Genomic DNA, 17,109 nt, shown 5'->3' on the forward strand with positions numbered 1-17,109 from the left:
TTTTGACCAGGACCCATAGGGCTCAGGTCAAAAGTAGTGCACCATATAGAGATTAGGGTGCCATTTGGAACGTAGCCTATAACATGAAGTTAATCTGGTTCCACTTGATTAAAGTAGACAGCTTTATGTATTGGTGGTAACTCCCCGGTGCTACAGACGGGTAACGAACCAGGACTAACGAATACATTCAATTACACAACACACACACACACACACACACACACACACACACACACACACACACTACATGAAACCGGAGGTGTTAAAAACTTGGACACGGTTGTTGATGGCCCTCGCTTGTACCTTTACGTTTTCTGTTTCTTTCTTTTTTTCCACCATGCTTTAGTTTTAAAGGGGAAATGTCAAGTGACAGTGTGCGTCCCAAATGGAACCCAAATTCCCTATATAATGCACTACTTTTGACTGAGACCCCTATGGGGCTCTAAATAGGAATTAGGGTGATATTTGGGACGCACACATAGTCTAGTTGAAACGACTTGCCACAGAAATGTTGCAGTTCTGATGTAAGCTGAGGTTTTGGCTTAAAGGGCAATTCCACCACTTTTCAACTTCATACTCATTATCTCCAGCACCACACCAGTGTCTACCTAATGTGAAGACGGCAGGTTTCTATGATCTGTGGTTAAAGATAAGAAGACAGGTCCTAAAAAATATATTATCTGTGACATCACAGTCATCGTGAATCTCATAGTGTTTGAAAATCACTGTTTTTAAAATGTTTTAACTTTTGATGATGTCATCGGGTAGAACATTTTAACTTTATACTTTTTTCAAAAAAACGTGGAAATGCGCCGTTTTCACATAATGTAGACACTGGTATTGTGCTGGTGATACTGAAAATGAGGTTGAAAAGTGGTGGAATTGCCCTTTAAGTTCTACTGTACCCTGTGGTTTCAGCAGGTATACAGTAGATACATATGATGGCTGTCGCCCCAAGCTGCAAAGATAGACTTCCTATGGGTCTGTACTCCTGTGGAAAGCAGAAGGTTCATGTGTATGTGTGTGTGTGTGTGTGTGTGTGTGTGTGCGTGTGCGTGTGCGTGTGTGTGTGTGTGTGTGTGTGTGTGTGTGTGTGTGTGTGTGTGTGTGGGTGTGTGTGTGTGTGGGTGTGTGTGTGTGGGTGGGTGTGGGTGGGTGGGTGGTGTGTGTGTGTGCGCGCTCGTGCATGTGTTTGTTGGTTTTATTCCACCTGTCTAGGTTGTGTGTGTGAGAGTCAGGAATCCAGCATCTATTACCGTCAAACTGGTTTGGATGATTCTAAGTGAAGTTATTTTGTAGTGAAACAGAAATATCTACATCCTTCAGTCTTATCTAATGTGACATTTTCTGTCAGAGCGTCTGTTGTCATAACGAAACACAATTGTGATGGGTCTGCATTGCAATGAAAACATAACAGTTACAATAAAGGAGAAATTAAACATTCAAATAAAGTGGAGACAATTTGTAATATTGTTCTATTAATGCTGCTTTCAATAAATATACAAATTATTTGTATATTAATTTTTAAAGAAGAAATGAAACATTCCGTTTTTTTCTTTTATATGTTTATTGAAAAAGAGGGTGAGTATCATATAGCGTAGGTATCATATTGCTTCTTGGTTTGTACAAACAGTGAACATACAGAGGTTAAACAATCCATCTTAGTTTAAGTATACTTGTGTCGTAAGCTGCCTCAAAAGAATGTAACATTTTAACATTTTATTCACATTGTCTGGGGAGAGCACCCATATAGAACAAATACAGTTATGAAAACAAATATTTAAAAAAATACATACATACATTTCCATTTTGGATGTTATTGCTTATAAAATGATTTATTTGCACACGTGGTCCAAATAACAGATATGATAAGTAAAATGGTAACAGCCATATTGTTTGGTTTGGTTGTAGAGCTAACTTTAACATGACATTAAACAGAATGGTTCTCAAACACTTAAATCATGACCAAATTCCCTTCCTTTATGCAAAACTTCACCTTATAACGATTTGATACAGATACTTAATAACTTCTGGACCAAAACAGCTGCACTTAGCTCACAGACTAAGACGCCTGGAGATTTGAATAGATCTGGAACTCTATTTGGACAATAGAAAAACAATGGCAACAGTAAAACAATATAGAAATCAACATCATTGAGGGATGGCTATCTGGGAGGGAGTGGCTTGATTGAAAACATGTGTGGGTCCCCTGGCTCATACTTAAATGTATTGTTCTCTGTCTTGGCACCGTGGTACAATTGGTACTTCATATTTTAAACTCTGTAGAATGCTGTCAGGAGAAATAGAACGGAATCCCAATTACAGTGTTCTAGAGTGTGTTCTTGAGTGTTCTAGAGTGACATTGTTCTAGAGTTTTCTAGGGGTTTCTAATGAGGATTAAATTGAAGGTTCTGTGGAATAACTGCCTGAACTGAAATATCCTAATGACAACAGTAATGTTTGTTTTAAAGTATCTCAGTGTGTTGGATTACTATCCAGATTTATTAGATTTGCTCATCTTGCATCAGGGATGAATGCCGTCAGATTATTGGTTGATTAGGATAAACCTCCTCAAGGCATGGACGAATCAGGGCAAACTATGTTGATGAACCCTGTATTTCTATAACATTCTGTTGTTGTTCAAGTTAGACCTGTCGCCACAATTTCATCTGGGGGACTATAAATGTTTATTACATTAACTTCAACATGTTGCAGCTGCACAAAATAAAGCAAACAGAAAGTTTGCCATAACATATTGTGTTTTTATGATATTGCAAATAAACGTTTTTGGAAAAGTGATAAATGTTTTAAAATGTGATTTGATAATACAGTAGTACTGTGGTTGGGATACAGTACTCTCTGGTTATGCCTTCAACTAGTACTGCTGAAATGTACTTAAAAATACTATGTTATATCTCATTACCTTAGATTATATAAAAAATAAAAAAATAAAAATCATTACAGTAAAAATACATATTTAAAAGACACATCTGGTATTTAAAGTGGCTCAACAATCAAAGGAGAATAACTTTCTTTCGCCCCCAGCTCAGCAACATTCAGTTTCAATGTGATAGTCAATACTGTAGTATAGTAACAGGTATTTCATGTGGCCGTATACTAGCTTTAAAATCCTGCCTAAGGATTGGTGTTGGTTTATGACTATGGAGTTGGCCTAAAGTGAGCTCCCAAGCAATTGATAAGTGAAATCCAATAATCAGACAATGTGATCCTGTATAGAAATGTATGTTATAAATCTTACTATACTTCATATAATACAGCAATTATTTTGCTACAGTATTTGTCAGTCAATACCCAGAATATAGAGGTACATTTATTTCATATTGCTTGTTTTGCTGAATAAAGACTTGGTGTCTCATCCAATGCCTTATAGCCTACACTATAGAAACGGACAACATTACATTCATACAAACTGTATAAAAGCTGCGTTGAAATGGGTTTTTATCCCTGTTTTGCATTACAATCTTATCCTACAAGGCCATCCTTCTTACAACACTTGGCACTTGCTGAGTTGCTTAAGTTACTCTTCTTTGTGGGCTTTTCTATTCGACACAGGACTGAACTGTAATACAGAATTGCCTGCCTCCAATAAAGGCTGTCGGCTTTATTACAACAGATACCTTTACTTTTACTACAGCACCGGTTTTCAAACCTCTCCTCAGGGACCCCCAGCCGTTCCATGGATCTAATCTATTCCACAGCTAGCACACCTGATTCAACTTGTCAACTAAACAGCCTTGAATAGGTGAATCAGGTGAGTTAGTTCAGGGCTACAACTAAATTGTGAAACATCTGGGGGTCCCAGAGGAGAGGTTTGAAACCACTAGCCTATACGTATCATCTGATTTGGATCTTCACTGGTCTGTTCTTGTGAATGGCAACTACACATAGCCTTGATGAAATGCATGTGATTCAGTGCACAGCCTCTCTCCCTGACATAATTGATCCCGTAAGAAATATAGAAAGAATATGCATCAGTTCAAACTAATGGCTTCTGATCCCTTGAGTTGAAACACCTGAATCAATGCATGTCCCTTGTTATAGTTTGAGGATCTCCATTGTCTTGGCTAGACTGGATGGCTTGTTAAGGCTTGACATAGAAGTTGCCCCTAACCACAGATCTAGGATCAGATTTCCTTCTCTACCATCCTAGTCGTAACCATCAGGGCTTAAACAACTTCTGACCTTGGATCAGTTAGGGGTGACTTCTGTCTTTTTCCCTTGTTATGAATGTTTGATCAGCCCTGATTGGTCACCTATTACAGAGTGGGCTCAACCCATTGGCCAGCTCATTCCTGTTCCAATCCCATGACCCCTCAGTCAGAGCCCACCCCTGGGGATACCCACAAGCCCTTGCTCAGCCCATTTGAGACGGAGAGCTGGGTGTAAAATCTTAAAATGTCCCTTGTAAAAGTAGGAAAATACTTTATATACAGACGTACACTTACACACTCAGTTCAGACAACACACACACACACACACACACACACACACACACACACACACACTAAGAACAAGCACACTGAATAAAACCACAGACATGCACTTTCGCTCACACACTCTTTACACACGTACTCACACATTCCGATATAATTAGGAATAACTGCACTTGGTGCTAACAACGTGAGGAGAGGCGTCTGCAGCGTGGGAGACAGGGTGGCGGCGGGGTCAGCAGCAGCAGCAAGGCATCATGGTCGGTCTGGTGGTGAAGTGCTGGTTTTGCAAGCGTTCATTCCAGAGCGTTCCAGAGCATTCCAGAGCGTTCCAGAGCGTTCTAGAGCATTCCAGAGTGTTCCAGAGCGTTCCAGAGCAGAGACGTGTAGATACAGTATGTGGAGTTACATATCTGAGTAGTAGAGGAGGAGGAGGAGGGGGAGAGCTGGCCTGGGACTAGGTCTCCTTTACTGAGCACGTCTTCTGGACTTCTTCACCCTGGAGAGACAGAAAGAGAGGAATATGACACTGATTAATGGAGGATTCATGGGTGTAACTGTGTCCACTTGACATCACCTGATTAAGAACAACTCTGGGCCCTAATGTAATGTAATTTGATAGTAAATACTTAGTACGGTTCTCATTGGTATATTGACGCTATGTTCTGCATCATGCAGGGTTTTGAATCATGCACTCTTAGAAAAAAGGGTTCCAAAAGGGTACTTCGGCTGTCCCCATAGGAGAACCCTTTTTGGTTCCAGGGAGAACTATTTTTGGTTCCACATGGAACTCCAAAGGGTTCTACCTGGAACTAAAAATGTTTCTTCAAAAGGGTTCTCCTATGGGAATGGCCAAAGAACCATTTTAGGTTCTAGATAGCACCTTTTTCTCTAACAGTTTGTAACATGTCACGTAGGCCTCCAGTATCTAGTTGTGTAGTAATATTGTTTGTTTGTCTGGCAGACTGGACTTATAAACAGGGTACAGTTTTACGAGAGCATATATACTCTAGCCTTCATAAACAAGATAATCTGGATCTGCCTTGTTTTAGAAATATTTGTACACACAGCTTTTTAGCTAGCTATTTAGAGCAAATGCAGTCTTTTGTAACTATGCCACATTGGGGACTAAACAGCAAGAAAACACCTAATTTGCTGTAAAATGTTCCTCCATTTTAAATTGTTTACTATAGGCGTTTTTAAGAGGTAGACATTTTGCGTGGTTGGTGATAATGATCACCAGATGATGTATGTGTGAAGTTTTTATGAGGAATGCACATTTAACACAGATTTTAACTGCACAAGCCATTTAGGTTCATTATAATATACTGTATACTGTATCTGTTGTTATTGTTTATTTTAATTTTTTTTACAGTTTATTGTTTACTCCTTGGGTGTAAAACTTAGTGGAATTTTTTTCCCTCCAAAAAATGATTTTTTACTATTTGTAGACAAATTAGTCCCGATAATTTTGTGGAAATGCCTTCAATTTACACATATTTGTTTACTGATACATAAACTACTGTATTTTAGCCATGAAATGAATGAAGTTAGTTAAATAGTGAAAAGAACACCTGTTTTTTTTGGCCAAAAGTTTGAGTTATTAACTGAAGATCATGAAATTCTACTACATCCCTGATTTCCCAGATAAATTCTGATTGTTTACCGAAAGACCTGGAATGCTCCAAATGCCACGCTTAAATTATCAAAGGGATTGCAAGGCATGAGCAGAGAGCATTCTTTCCCAGTCTTTAATTCATATCTCAGTAGCTATCTGAGTAGCTAACATGCACATGAGAAACAAGCACCCAGAAATACCAGTGACTTTCATCTCTTTTAATGAGACACACACATTCCAAAAATTCTAATCATACCGATAAACGAGCTATTTAAAATTACATTGAACTATTGTTACTGTTTTTAGGCAGTCCCATTTCTCCCATTTCACGTGGATTTTGCACATGAAAACAGGGGCGTATTTCATTCCATGTCTCTCACTGTTACTGGCAAACTAGCCTGGTCCCAGATCTGTTTGTGTTGTCTTGCCAACTCCTATGGTTTGGCGTGACAATTAATGACCATAAGAGTTGGCAAGACAGCACAAGCAGATGTGGGAACAGGCTACCCTGCGATCAGCTCTTACTTGTCAAAGAGGGAAGTAAGGTTTCTCCTTACTTGTTAATGGCATTCTTCAGGTACGTCTGCAGCCATTTGGTCTCGGGGTTAATGCACACCTCCCTGTTGTTCTTCAGCTTGGCACTGTGACCGAGAGTTGGATGGAGGGAGGGATGGCGGGAGGGAGAGAGAGAGAGGAAGTGAATTAGGCAGACTCATTTCAGTGTTCTCCAAGCATCCACTTTCTCTGTTTTCTTATCTGATTCAAGGATAGAATGATCCTGAAAAGAACAGGAGGAAAGAAAAGCCCAGTCCAGGAGGTTCTCATGAACTGGCCTACAGTCTTCTCACTCTGGTGAACTGGCCTACAGTCTTCTCACTGGTGAACTGGCCTAGAGTCTTCTCACTGGTGAACTGGCCTAGAGTCTTCTCACTGGTGAACTGGCCTAGAGTCTTCTCACTGGTGAACTGGGCTACAGTCTTCTCACTCTGGTGTTCTGGCCTACAGTCTTCTCACTATGGTGAACTGGGCTACAGTCTTCTCACTCTGGTGAACTGGGCTACAGTCTTCTCACTCTGGTGAACTGGGCTACAGTCTTCTCACTGGTGAACTGGGCTACAGTCTTCTCACTCTGGTGAACTGGGCTAGAGTCTTCTCACTGGTGAACTGGCCTAGAATCTTCTCACTGGTGAACTGGCCTAGAGTCTTCTCACTGGTGAACTGGGCTACAGTCTTCCCACTCTGGTGAACTGGGCTACAGTCTTCTCACTCTGGTGAACTGGGCTACAGTCTTCTCACTCTGGTGAACTGGGCTAGAGTCTTCTCACTCTGGTGAACTGGGCTACAGTCTTCTCACTCTGGTGAACTGGGCTACAGTCTTCTCACTGGTGAACTGGGCTACAGTCTTCTCACTCTGGTGAACATCCAGGGATAGTGTAGTGTGTAGCTGCTATCAGTAACACACATACCTGATACCTGTGGTCAACTAGGATCAACTACGGTCAACTGTGGTCATGTTTCGGTCAAACTGTAATGAGACTCATGGGCCTTGTAGTAGTGAGTTGAATAGTATGAGTCACACGTTTTTATTATACTTAAATTATAAATATAGATAAATAAATATAGATAATTTATAGGTTTCATTTATAGGTTACTTAAATCTAGTCTGTATAAGTAATGTATCTGAAGATTGAAGAGACATCTGATGAACTCTGTATACTATAATCAAAAAAATAAATCTGTTCCGTTATTTTGATCTGGTCTATCTGGTCATTTAGGGTCAAAATAAACAAACACGTTTGATGAATGGAGTTCCCTTTCCTTTAAACCAATTACTGTACTGTCCTGTACTGTACTCCCCAAACAAACATCACTCAATATGATATAAGGCTGCAAAGTCAACAGTAACATATCTTTGAAAATAAGTTATTTGAACAAGAATGATATTTATCAAGCTTATTTATATGTCACTAATTTCTAGGGACATTTGCGAGACAAACATACCAGTGAACAATTTACATAACTTAGCAGACGCTCTTATCCAGAGGGATTTACAGTAGTGAGTGCATACATTTTCTTACTATTTCATACTGGTCCCCCATGGGAAGCGAACCCATAACCCTGGCATTGCAAGCACCATGCTCTACCAACTGAGCCACACGGGACAATCAATGCATTATTAAAATCCAAAGCATATTCTTTAACCACAAAACATATTATGAACCAGTTGTAAGAATAACAATTATTTAAAACTTATATCCACGGTATATTATAACCCACAAAACATGTTTTGCGCCTGTTGTAAGGATCACAATGCATTAAATTACATAAAGTCCCCCCACCATATGCCACATGTGAAAAATCCCATCTCTCTGCTTTCACTCAAAGACGGCTGTTGTAAAGATAATAAAGCATGGTAACACTGATCCCTTTGTTAAGCCGATGGTACTAACAATAAGGAGGTTTTGATGTCAGGGCATTTAGCCTGTGATTTACAGACTGTGGGGTGTATGAGGGAGTGAGTGTTTCTCCTGTAGCAGACTGTAGTGTGCTGATAGAGGGTTGATTTGAGTGTCGACTTGAGAGAGGGGGATTTGTCCCGAGATCGGACACCTCTGGTAGTGTTTCTGATCTATGAGTGTTAGGGGGAGACAGGGGGTAGTGTGTGTGTGTGTGTGCGCATGCTCTCCTCTCCTCCTTCCCCAAACATATGGATCTCACACCTCTGTGTCAAAAGGTCGTGTTTGAGAGTTAACAACTCAGGTAGCGCCTCACCACCTCTCCTCCCTCCCTCTTCCCTCCCTCCTTCTCTCCCTCCTTCTCTTCCTCACACAACCCTGTAAATTAAACACATTCCTCTCCACCTCTGAATCTCTCCTTCATCACTATTTTACCGCTTTTCTGATTCAATTTAACCTCCCCCAAACTCTCCAGCCCTCTCAACCCCCAACCTCTTAAATTGACCAAATGGCCCACCCTACTACCCTTACCCAATAAGATGAAAGAACAGCTCAAGTGCATCAAAACCCTTAAAATCCCCCAAAACTAACATCCCAATCGGTTAGATAAATAAAAGCCGGTAACTGGATTCCCCGTTTGTTTATCTCTAGGATACCCCCTCCCTCCCTCCCTCCCTCCCCCATCCTGTCCTCTTTTATATAATTAGTGCAGGTAATCCATTTGACTGTTTTGTTTTGATGTGTCTCCTGGTTTAGGTTTATCCCTTTAGGCTGTGTGTGTGTGTGTGTGTGTGTGTGTGTGTGTGTGTGTGTGTTGTGTGTGTGTGTGTGTGTGTGTGTGTGTGTCTGGACTGTCTAGCCTGTCTGATTGACTCTGTTGGAATTCGGGGCTCTGGGGGTCCGGAGCTTCTAACCCAGTAGGTAGTAATTACTTCACAGCAAGCTAATACCAACAAGCGGGAGGAGACAGGGGGGTGTAGGGAGGGACGGATGGGGTGAGGGGGGTGTAGTGTTACCCCTGTTGTCTTTCATCCAAGGACAATAGATATATCAGAAGAGAAGCAAGCTCTCTGCCCCTCTCTCTCTGCTGCTCAGTCATACATCACTTTGGGATGGTTTTGGAGGGAAGAAGAGGGAAAAGTGGAAGCTTTTGGTGGTGTGTGTGTGTGTGTGTGTGTGTGTGTGTGTGTGTGTGCGTGTGTGTGTGTGTGTGTGTGTGTGTGTGTGTCCATGTGTGTGTTCCACAATGCCTATGTGTGCCAATGTGTGTGACTCTCTTCTTGTTCGTCTTGGAGCGATAAGGGAGGATTGTGGGTCCTGACCAGATTTGTATCCTTACTGACCTATTGCCATGAGATAACCCCCTAATGACCCCCCTACCACCCCTTCCCAACCCCCCAAACCCCTCTGGCTTTTTGGCTCTGGTCACCTGGTTTCTATAGGTTACAAATGGGCAAAGCATTTTGGCTTAATGCGTTCCAGGCCATTGAAATTACAATAAATGTGGGCGGCTGGTGAGCGAAGGGAAGAAAAGAAAGAAGGGTAGGGAGGGTCAGCTGCAACATAAAGGTCATCACTTTGACCCCTAATGATTGTTTCCTTAACATAACTGAAATCACCCCTGGAGCTAGCTAGGAGAGAAACACTCCTCTGTCAGCTTCCTCTCTCCTCTCCTGGCAGTGTATCGTGTTGTTCTAATCTAAACATATTTTTCCATTTGGGGAGAGCCATAGCAACTGCATCTCTTTTGCTCCACTCTCTCTCTCTCTCTCTCTCTGTCTCTCTCTCTCTCTCTCTCTCTCTCTCTCTCTCTCTCTCTCTCTCTCTCTCTCTCTCTCTCTCTCTCTCTCTCTCTCTCTCTCTCTCTCTCTCTCTCTCTCTCTCTCTCTCTCTCCCATCACTGTGGTCCTCCAACTGCAATCATTAAAACCTCATAATATGAGACTGATGCTTAGCCCAATGCAATGGGAACCAAAGTTAAGCGCCATTAGAATCCACATGGGATCTTATTAACAGAGGGGTCTTACTGGGCTGAATCAGGCTATTCTGAACAGGTTTTGCACTAGGAGCTGACTATAAGAGTTGGCAAGACCACACAAACAGATTTGGAACCAGGCTAGTTTATCCCTAATTGACTATACTTATCAGGTCTTTCTGGTTTCACCCATGTTGGTTTGTGCTTTGTTAATCCAAAGATGGTGGATAAATGAAGATGTCCCACTCAGGCCGTTTACCATTAGAAATAAATGTCACAGATCCGGTCTGCTTATGGGGTGGCTCTCCCATATGCACCAATTCATTAGCAGCTGGGTCTGGTGTACTTAGTTCATTGACTATATATAAACCAGAAAAAATGAGGGAGTGGGATGTTTCGCTTTCTCTTCCGTCTCTGGTTAAACTATATTGCTGTGGAGTAACATGGACCGTAGCATTGACAGGTTTCTGCCCAGCCCTAAAACAAACAGCTGATTCAACAAAACGCAGCCTTGACGATTAGTTGATGAGTTGAATCAGGTGCTTCAGGGCTGTGCCCGGGAACCATAGCTTGCTCACACACTCAACATGCAGCTGTCTCACACCAGGGTTGCTGACCACTGCTTTACTAGGCCTATATACAGTGCATTCGGAAAGTATTCAAACCCCTTGATTTTTTGTTATGCTACAGCCTTATTCTATAATGACAAAGCAAAAACAGGTTTTTCATAAATGTTTGCAAATTTACAAAAAACAACAACTGAAATATCACATTTACATAAGTATTCAGCAGTGGTGGAAAAAGTACCCAATTGTCATACTTGAGTAAAAGTAAAGATACCTTCATAGAAAATGACTCAAGTAAAAGTAAAAGTCACCCAGTAAAATCCTACTTGAGTAAAAGTCTAAAAGTATTTGGTTTTAAATATATTTAAGTATCAAAAGTAAAAGTAAAAGTATAAATCATTTCAAATTCCTTATATTAAGCAAACCAGACGGCACCATTTTCACGTGTTTTTTAATTTACGGATAGTCAGGGGCTCACTCCAACACATACATCATTTACAAACAAAGCTTGTGTTTAGTGAGTCCGCTAGATCTTCTGTCTGGCCACTCTACCATAAACGCCTGAATGGTGGAGTGCTGCAGAGATGGTTGTCCTTCTGGAAGGTTCTCTCATCTCCACAGAGGAACTCTGGAGCTCTATCAGACTGACCATCGGGTTCTTGGTCACCTCCCTGACCAAGGCCCTTCTCCCCCGATTGCTCAGTTTGGCCGGGCAGCCAGCTCTAGGAAAAGTATTGGTGGTTCCAAACCTCTTCCATTTAAGAATGATGGAGGCCGCTGTGTTCTTGGGGACCTTCAATGCTACAGACATTTGTTGGTACCCTTCCCCAGATCTGTGCCTCGACACAATCCTGTCTTGGAGCTCTATGAACAATTCCTTCTACCTCATGGCTTGTTTTTTTGCTCTGACATGCACTGTCAACTGTGGGACCTTATACAGTGCCTTGCAAAAGTATTCATGTTTTAGTCTTCCAGAGATTTGAGACTGGGACGGAGGTTCACCTTCAAGCAGGACAATGACCCTAAGCATACTGCTAAAGCGACACTTGAGTGGTTTAAGGGCAAACATTTAAATGTCTTGGAATGGCCTAGTCAAAGCCCAGACCTCAATCCAATTGAGAATCTGTGTTATAACTTAAAGATTGCTGTACACCAGCAGAACCCATCCAACTTGAAGGAGCTGGAGCAGTTTTGCCTTGAAGAATGGGCAAACATCCCAGTGGCTACATGTGCCAAGCTTATAGAGACATACACCAAGAGACTTGCAGCTGTAATTGCTGCAAAAGGTGGCTCTACAAAGTATTGACTTTGGGGGGGTGAATAGTTATGCACGCTCAAGTTTTCTGTTTTTTTGTCTTATTTCTTGTTTGTTTCACAAGAAAAAATATTTTGCATCTTCAAAGTGGTAGGCAAATTGTGTAAATCAAATAATACAACCCCCACAAAAATCCATTTAAATTACAGGTTGTAATGCAACAAAATAGGAAAAACGCCAAGGGGGGTGAATTATTTTGCAAGCCATTCTATAGACAGGTGTGTGCCTTTCCAAATCATGTCCAATCAATTGAATTTACCACAGGTGGACTCCAATCAAGTTGTAGAAACATCTCAAGGATGATCAATCAATGGAAACAGGATGCACCTGAGCTCAATTTCGAGTCTCATAGCAAAGGGTCAGAATACTTATGTAAATAAGGTATTTCTGTTTTTTATTTGCAAACATTTCTAAAAACCTGTTTTGACTTCGTCATTATGGGGTATTGTATTTAGATCGATAAGGGGAAAAAATGATGAAATCAATTATAGAATAAGGCTGTAACGTAACAAAATGTGGAAAAAGTAAAGGGGTCTGAATACTTTCCAAATGCACTGTAGTTCTGGTTTATCTCCAGAAAAAGTCTGTCTAAAAATAGTGAATAGCTTCACTTCTGTGAGCAGCAACACTGTGTGTGCTGTGTGGGATGTCCAGTGTTGGTAACCATAGTACTTTCTTATCTGTGCTGTGTAGTGCAGGGTTGAGGAGAACATGGAGGTGTCTCCTACAGAACTTCTTGTTACTCCCGTCTTTCTAATGAATACATTGACTTTTGGGAGCAGCAATACAGTGATCTAGTTGTTCTCATGAGGAGTATGGAAGGTTCTTCACATGACAAGCTAAGGAACTTAGCTGTTAGTCTTCTAAATCCCAACCCAAAATCTGATTGAAAAAACATCCCATAATGCACCAGCAGGTTACTCACATGACTTGGAAAGGGCAGTTGGGTGTGTGAAGGAACTTGAGCTCTCTGATGCTCCTCTGAGGGACGGTGTTGAGCGTGGAGCGACACCAGCACCTCTCTACCAGGCTGATGGGCTTAGCTGAAAACAACAACCAGAAACATACTGAGATACTGTACAGGTACCGGGTACCAGGTACCGGACACAGAGAGAATGTGAGGTTTGACCATTTCTATGTCTTAAAACTAAAACAACCTAAGCTCACAGTGTGAGATACAGTAATGTCTCAACGCTAGCATTATGATAGTCAGAGAAGAACCAACAATATGAGAACCAACATCTCCAAAATGCAACAACCCACAATCGTTGCAGGAAGGAAACTAGGTATATTTAATATCAGAGCTTCTTGTTAGAACAAATATGTTTAATCTACTGTATCTAACCCCAACAATGCATGGGAAAGTATACAGTTACCGGACTTTTGTCCCACACAAGGATGAATTTGTTCATTTCATATCAGAGCTTGTTAGAACAAACAGGATAAAGTAGAAGAAAGATTTCCGTTGCCGCTGGACTTAATAAATCAATCTTCACTGTACTACATGACAGCAACATCTCCTAAATCAATAGTCAGTGGTGTGTGAGATTGGTTTACACAGTGTTACAACCAGGTCTCATAAATAGCTCTCACACACTCACACACTCTCACCAAACTCCCATTGTATACACTCAACACTACTCCACTTTTACCTGTTGTTAATCATCTACACACTCACTTGGGTAAACGCCAGTATTTCTGTTAAACCGTTAAACATGTCTGACTTTCAACTGGCCTGCTGAGCATGGCAAATAGCTACACTTAAGATAAAACTAGCAAAAAGCATGCATTAAAGAAGATTACTTTAATATGTTGTTCAGAATCAAATACAATTTTGAAAGCTCTGAGAGGAAAATACATTTCATTTAAATAATTCAATCAAACTGTTATAGTTATCTATATATATCAAATAATACACCATTAAGACAAAACAGCACACATTTCCATGCCTTTAAATGCATATAACAAATAATAAAACACTACATCCCACCAAGTACAAATTAGATGTTCAATCTGCTGTATCTAACCCCGACAATGCATGGGAAAGTATACATTTACCTGCATTTAGTTCCAAATGCAAGGCAATTAAAAAGAGATTAGTCTGCCACACACACTCACACACACACACTCACACACACGCACACACACACACACACACACACACACACACACACACACACACACACACACACACACACACACACACACACACACACACACACACACACACACATACACACACACACACACACACAGAGAGAGACTCTCAAACCAGCGCTCATTGTCCCATCAACCATCATACTGCCTTTTCACTATGTACATTTAAGACACAGCTCTCTAACCCAGAAGAGCCCTTATTGCTGTACTCCACTGGGGCTCCCAATATTTCCCCTCTTTCTCAAAGCTCCAAGAACACAAAGCTTAGATTCTTATCAAAAGAGTCCCTTTAAGAAGTAGGCTACATTCTTAGAATGATTGCGTATCACCCCTGGTTCCTACTGGTTCCTGAAACTAAGAAACATATACATAGGCTTTTAAGTGAAAATATTCTTAGTTTCAGGGATTTCAGAGGGGATACCCTACCGAAAATTTTAAAGATTAACCAATTCCGTTTGAAATTCTAACATGTTCCGTGACGTGAAATTCTTGATAACCTGTTTCCAACAATGTTTTCTTTTGTTTTTCTTTAAAGATGGGAAGAGGACAATTGGCTGAACATGTATACATGTCTCTTCTCTAGTTGCCTTGTGGTTGTAAAACGTTCATGAAAGACTCTGTTTGCTTTTAAACACTTTCATATTTACATTCCTTTCATTTCTCGAATCTTACATCTTAACGGCTTACAAATGGCTCCCTTGTTTGACTGTTAGATTAAACGGTGATCACATTAATCCATTGCAAAGTAAACGACATCAGGAGAGAGAGAAGTCAAAGAGAAGTGTTGAATTGAAGTTAGCCGATCCTCTGCTGTGTTATGCTAAGTCTGTTGTTACTACCCCAGCCAGGGAGACCCTGACTGCATGTTAAAGACGATAGGATGGCCGGGGTGATGGAGGGGGTAATGTGTGTATTTATCTATTTTCTTTGCTTTCTTTTAATTAGAAACTAATTAGGGGCTAAACAAGGCAGGTCGTGAAAGGACCTAACTACATCCCAAATGGCACACTATTTCCTATTTTGTGCACTTCTGACCAGAGCCCTATGTGTTTCCCTATTGGCACTGGTCAAATGTAGTGCACTATATAAAGGAATAGGGTTCTAGTTGGGAAGCAGGGTTGTAGCTAGATGCTCACTTGTGGCCGGGTGCTGTAAGCAGCATACATAATGATCCAGTATTAGCATTATAAAGGAGCCTGATAAGGTGGAGGGTCATTGCTGTGATATTGACATGGGGGAGACTTAGCCATTTGGGACACTGACTCCCTGGCCCATTATCCTCTAAATTGTAAGATCTTTCTTTCTTTATTTGACAAATAGTTTTAATTGTTAATTTGTATGCCGTTAAGATGTAAGATTTGAGAAATCAAAGTGGTTGAAATATCAAAGTGTTAAAAGCAAATAGAAACAGTCTTAAATTAAAGTTTTACAACAAAAGGCAACTGAGAAGAGACAGAAAGTTTTGCAACAAAAGGCAACTGAGAAGAGACAGAAAGTTTTGCAACAAAAGGCAACTCAGAAGAGACATCAATAAAGGCAAAAGCAAATACAAACCTACACATTTCCAGAAAAATCCTAATAACCAACTACTTAAAATTCAACTATACAAACAACAACAACAAAAAGCAAATGTAACCAGTTTGAGTACAACCTCTCCATCACATCACAATGATCACTTACTGCTTTTCTTTTAGCAAAACCAGTCAAAAATCAAGGAGCCAAAAGACAATCTCCACAACCACAACTCATAACCACAAGTTCTTCTGTTGTGTAAACCTTCTCTCAGCAACACCAGCCATATGTCACAAGAACCACATCTATTCTAACAACATCTATTCAAATTCACCAAAATTATCAAGACAACCTCCACAACCACCAAAACATCTTCCTTTTCTAGAATAAATCACATCCCCAGACATTCTAGAACACATACATAAAGTTCCTCTTTGCTAAGTTACTAAAATGACAAAAATAAAGGGATAGATAGAGATAGATATAACACTAGAAAGAACACACTAATACACACTAATACACTCTAAGAAAAAAGGGTTCCAAAGGGGTTCTTCAGCTGTCCCCATAGGATAACCCGTTTTGGTTCCAGGTAGAACCCTTTTTGGTTACAGGTAGAACTCTTTTGGGTTCCATGTGGAACCCTCTGTGTAAAGGGTTCTACATATAACTCAAAAGGGTTCTACCTGGAACCAAAAGGGTTCTACCTGGAACCAAAAAAGGTTATTCAAAGGGTTATCCTATGGGGACAGCCGAGAACCCTTTTAGTTTCTTTTTTTCTAAGAGTGTGGAAGACATGCCCAGACAGATAACCCATTCCCAGACCAACTCACCCGTAGAGAGAGGTACATCCATGGCCACAGCCAGTAGGGCCAACACAGCCAGTACTTTGACATCCATGGTGGGCTGTACGTAGTAGGATGGAGTTACAAGAGGCTCAGGGCTCAGCTTCTCACAGCTAGTATCCAGCAGGGCTCAGTGTAGACTGACTGTCAGCTCCTCTCTACACACTGTTAAATTAGAGCACAGAGGCTGAGGGAGAGAGAGAGGGAGGGGAGAGAG

At 40.9% G+C, this 17,109-nt stretch overlaps 1 protein-coding gene across 2 annotated transcripts; it reads right to left on the reverse strand.

Moving 5' to 3' along the window:
- Positions 1-211: 211 nt before the first annotated feature.
- Positions 212-17,045, reverse strand: cxcl12b (chemokine (C-X-C motif) ligand 12b (stromal cell-derived factor 1)). 2 transcript variants are annotated; one of them, XR_006657943.1, is made up of 5 exons: positions 16,881-17,045; positions 13,307-13,424; positions 6,627-6,710; positions 4,482-4,950; positions 212-243 (listed from the first exon to the last, which is right to left on the reverse strand). XR_006657943.1 is itself a non-coding variant. In XM_041867481.2 (4 exons), the coding sequence occupies exons 1-4, from the start codon at positions 16,945-16,947 to the stop codon at positions 4,920-4,922; spliced, it is 300 nt and encodes a 99-aa protein (XP_041723415.1). In that variant the 5' UTR covers positions 16,948-17,045; the 3' UTR covers positions 3,887-4,919. The 2 variants fall into 2 exon arrangements, 1 of the variants encoding a protein (XP_041723415.1); XM_041867481.2 differs by lacking the exon at positions 212-243 and having other exon boundaries at positions 3,887-4,950.
- Between the last annotated feature and the right edge of the window lie 64 nt (positions 17,046-17,109).

Source organism: Coregonus clupeaformis, chromosome 38 (assembly GCF_020615455.1).
Source record: "Coregonus clupeaformis isolate EN_2021a chromosome 38, ASM2061545v1, whole genome shotgun sequence".
Classification (NCBI taxonomy): domain Eukaryota; kingdom Metazoa; phylum Chordata; class Actinopteri; order Salmoniformes; family Salmonidae; genus Coregonus; species Coregonus clupeaformis.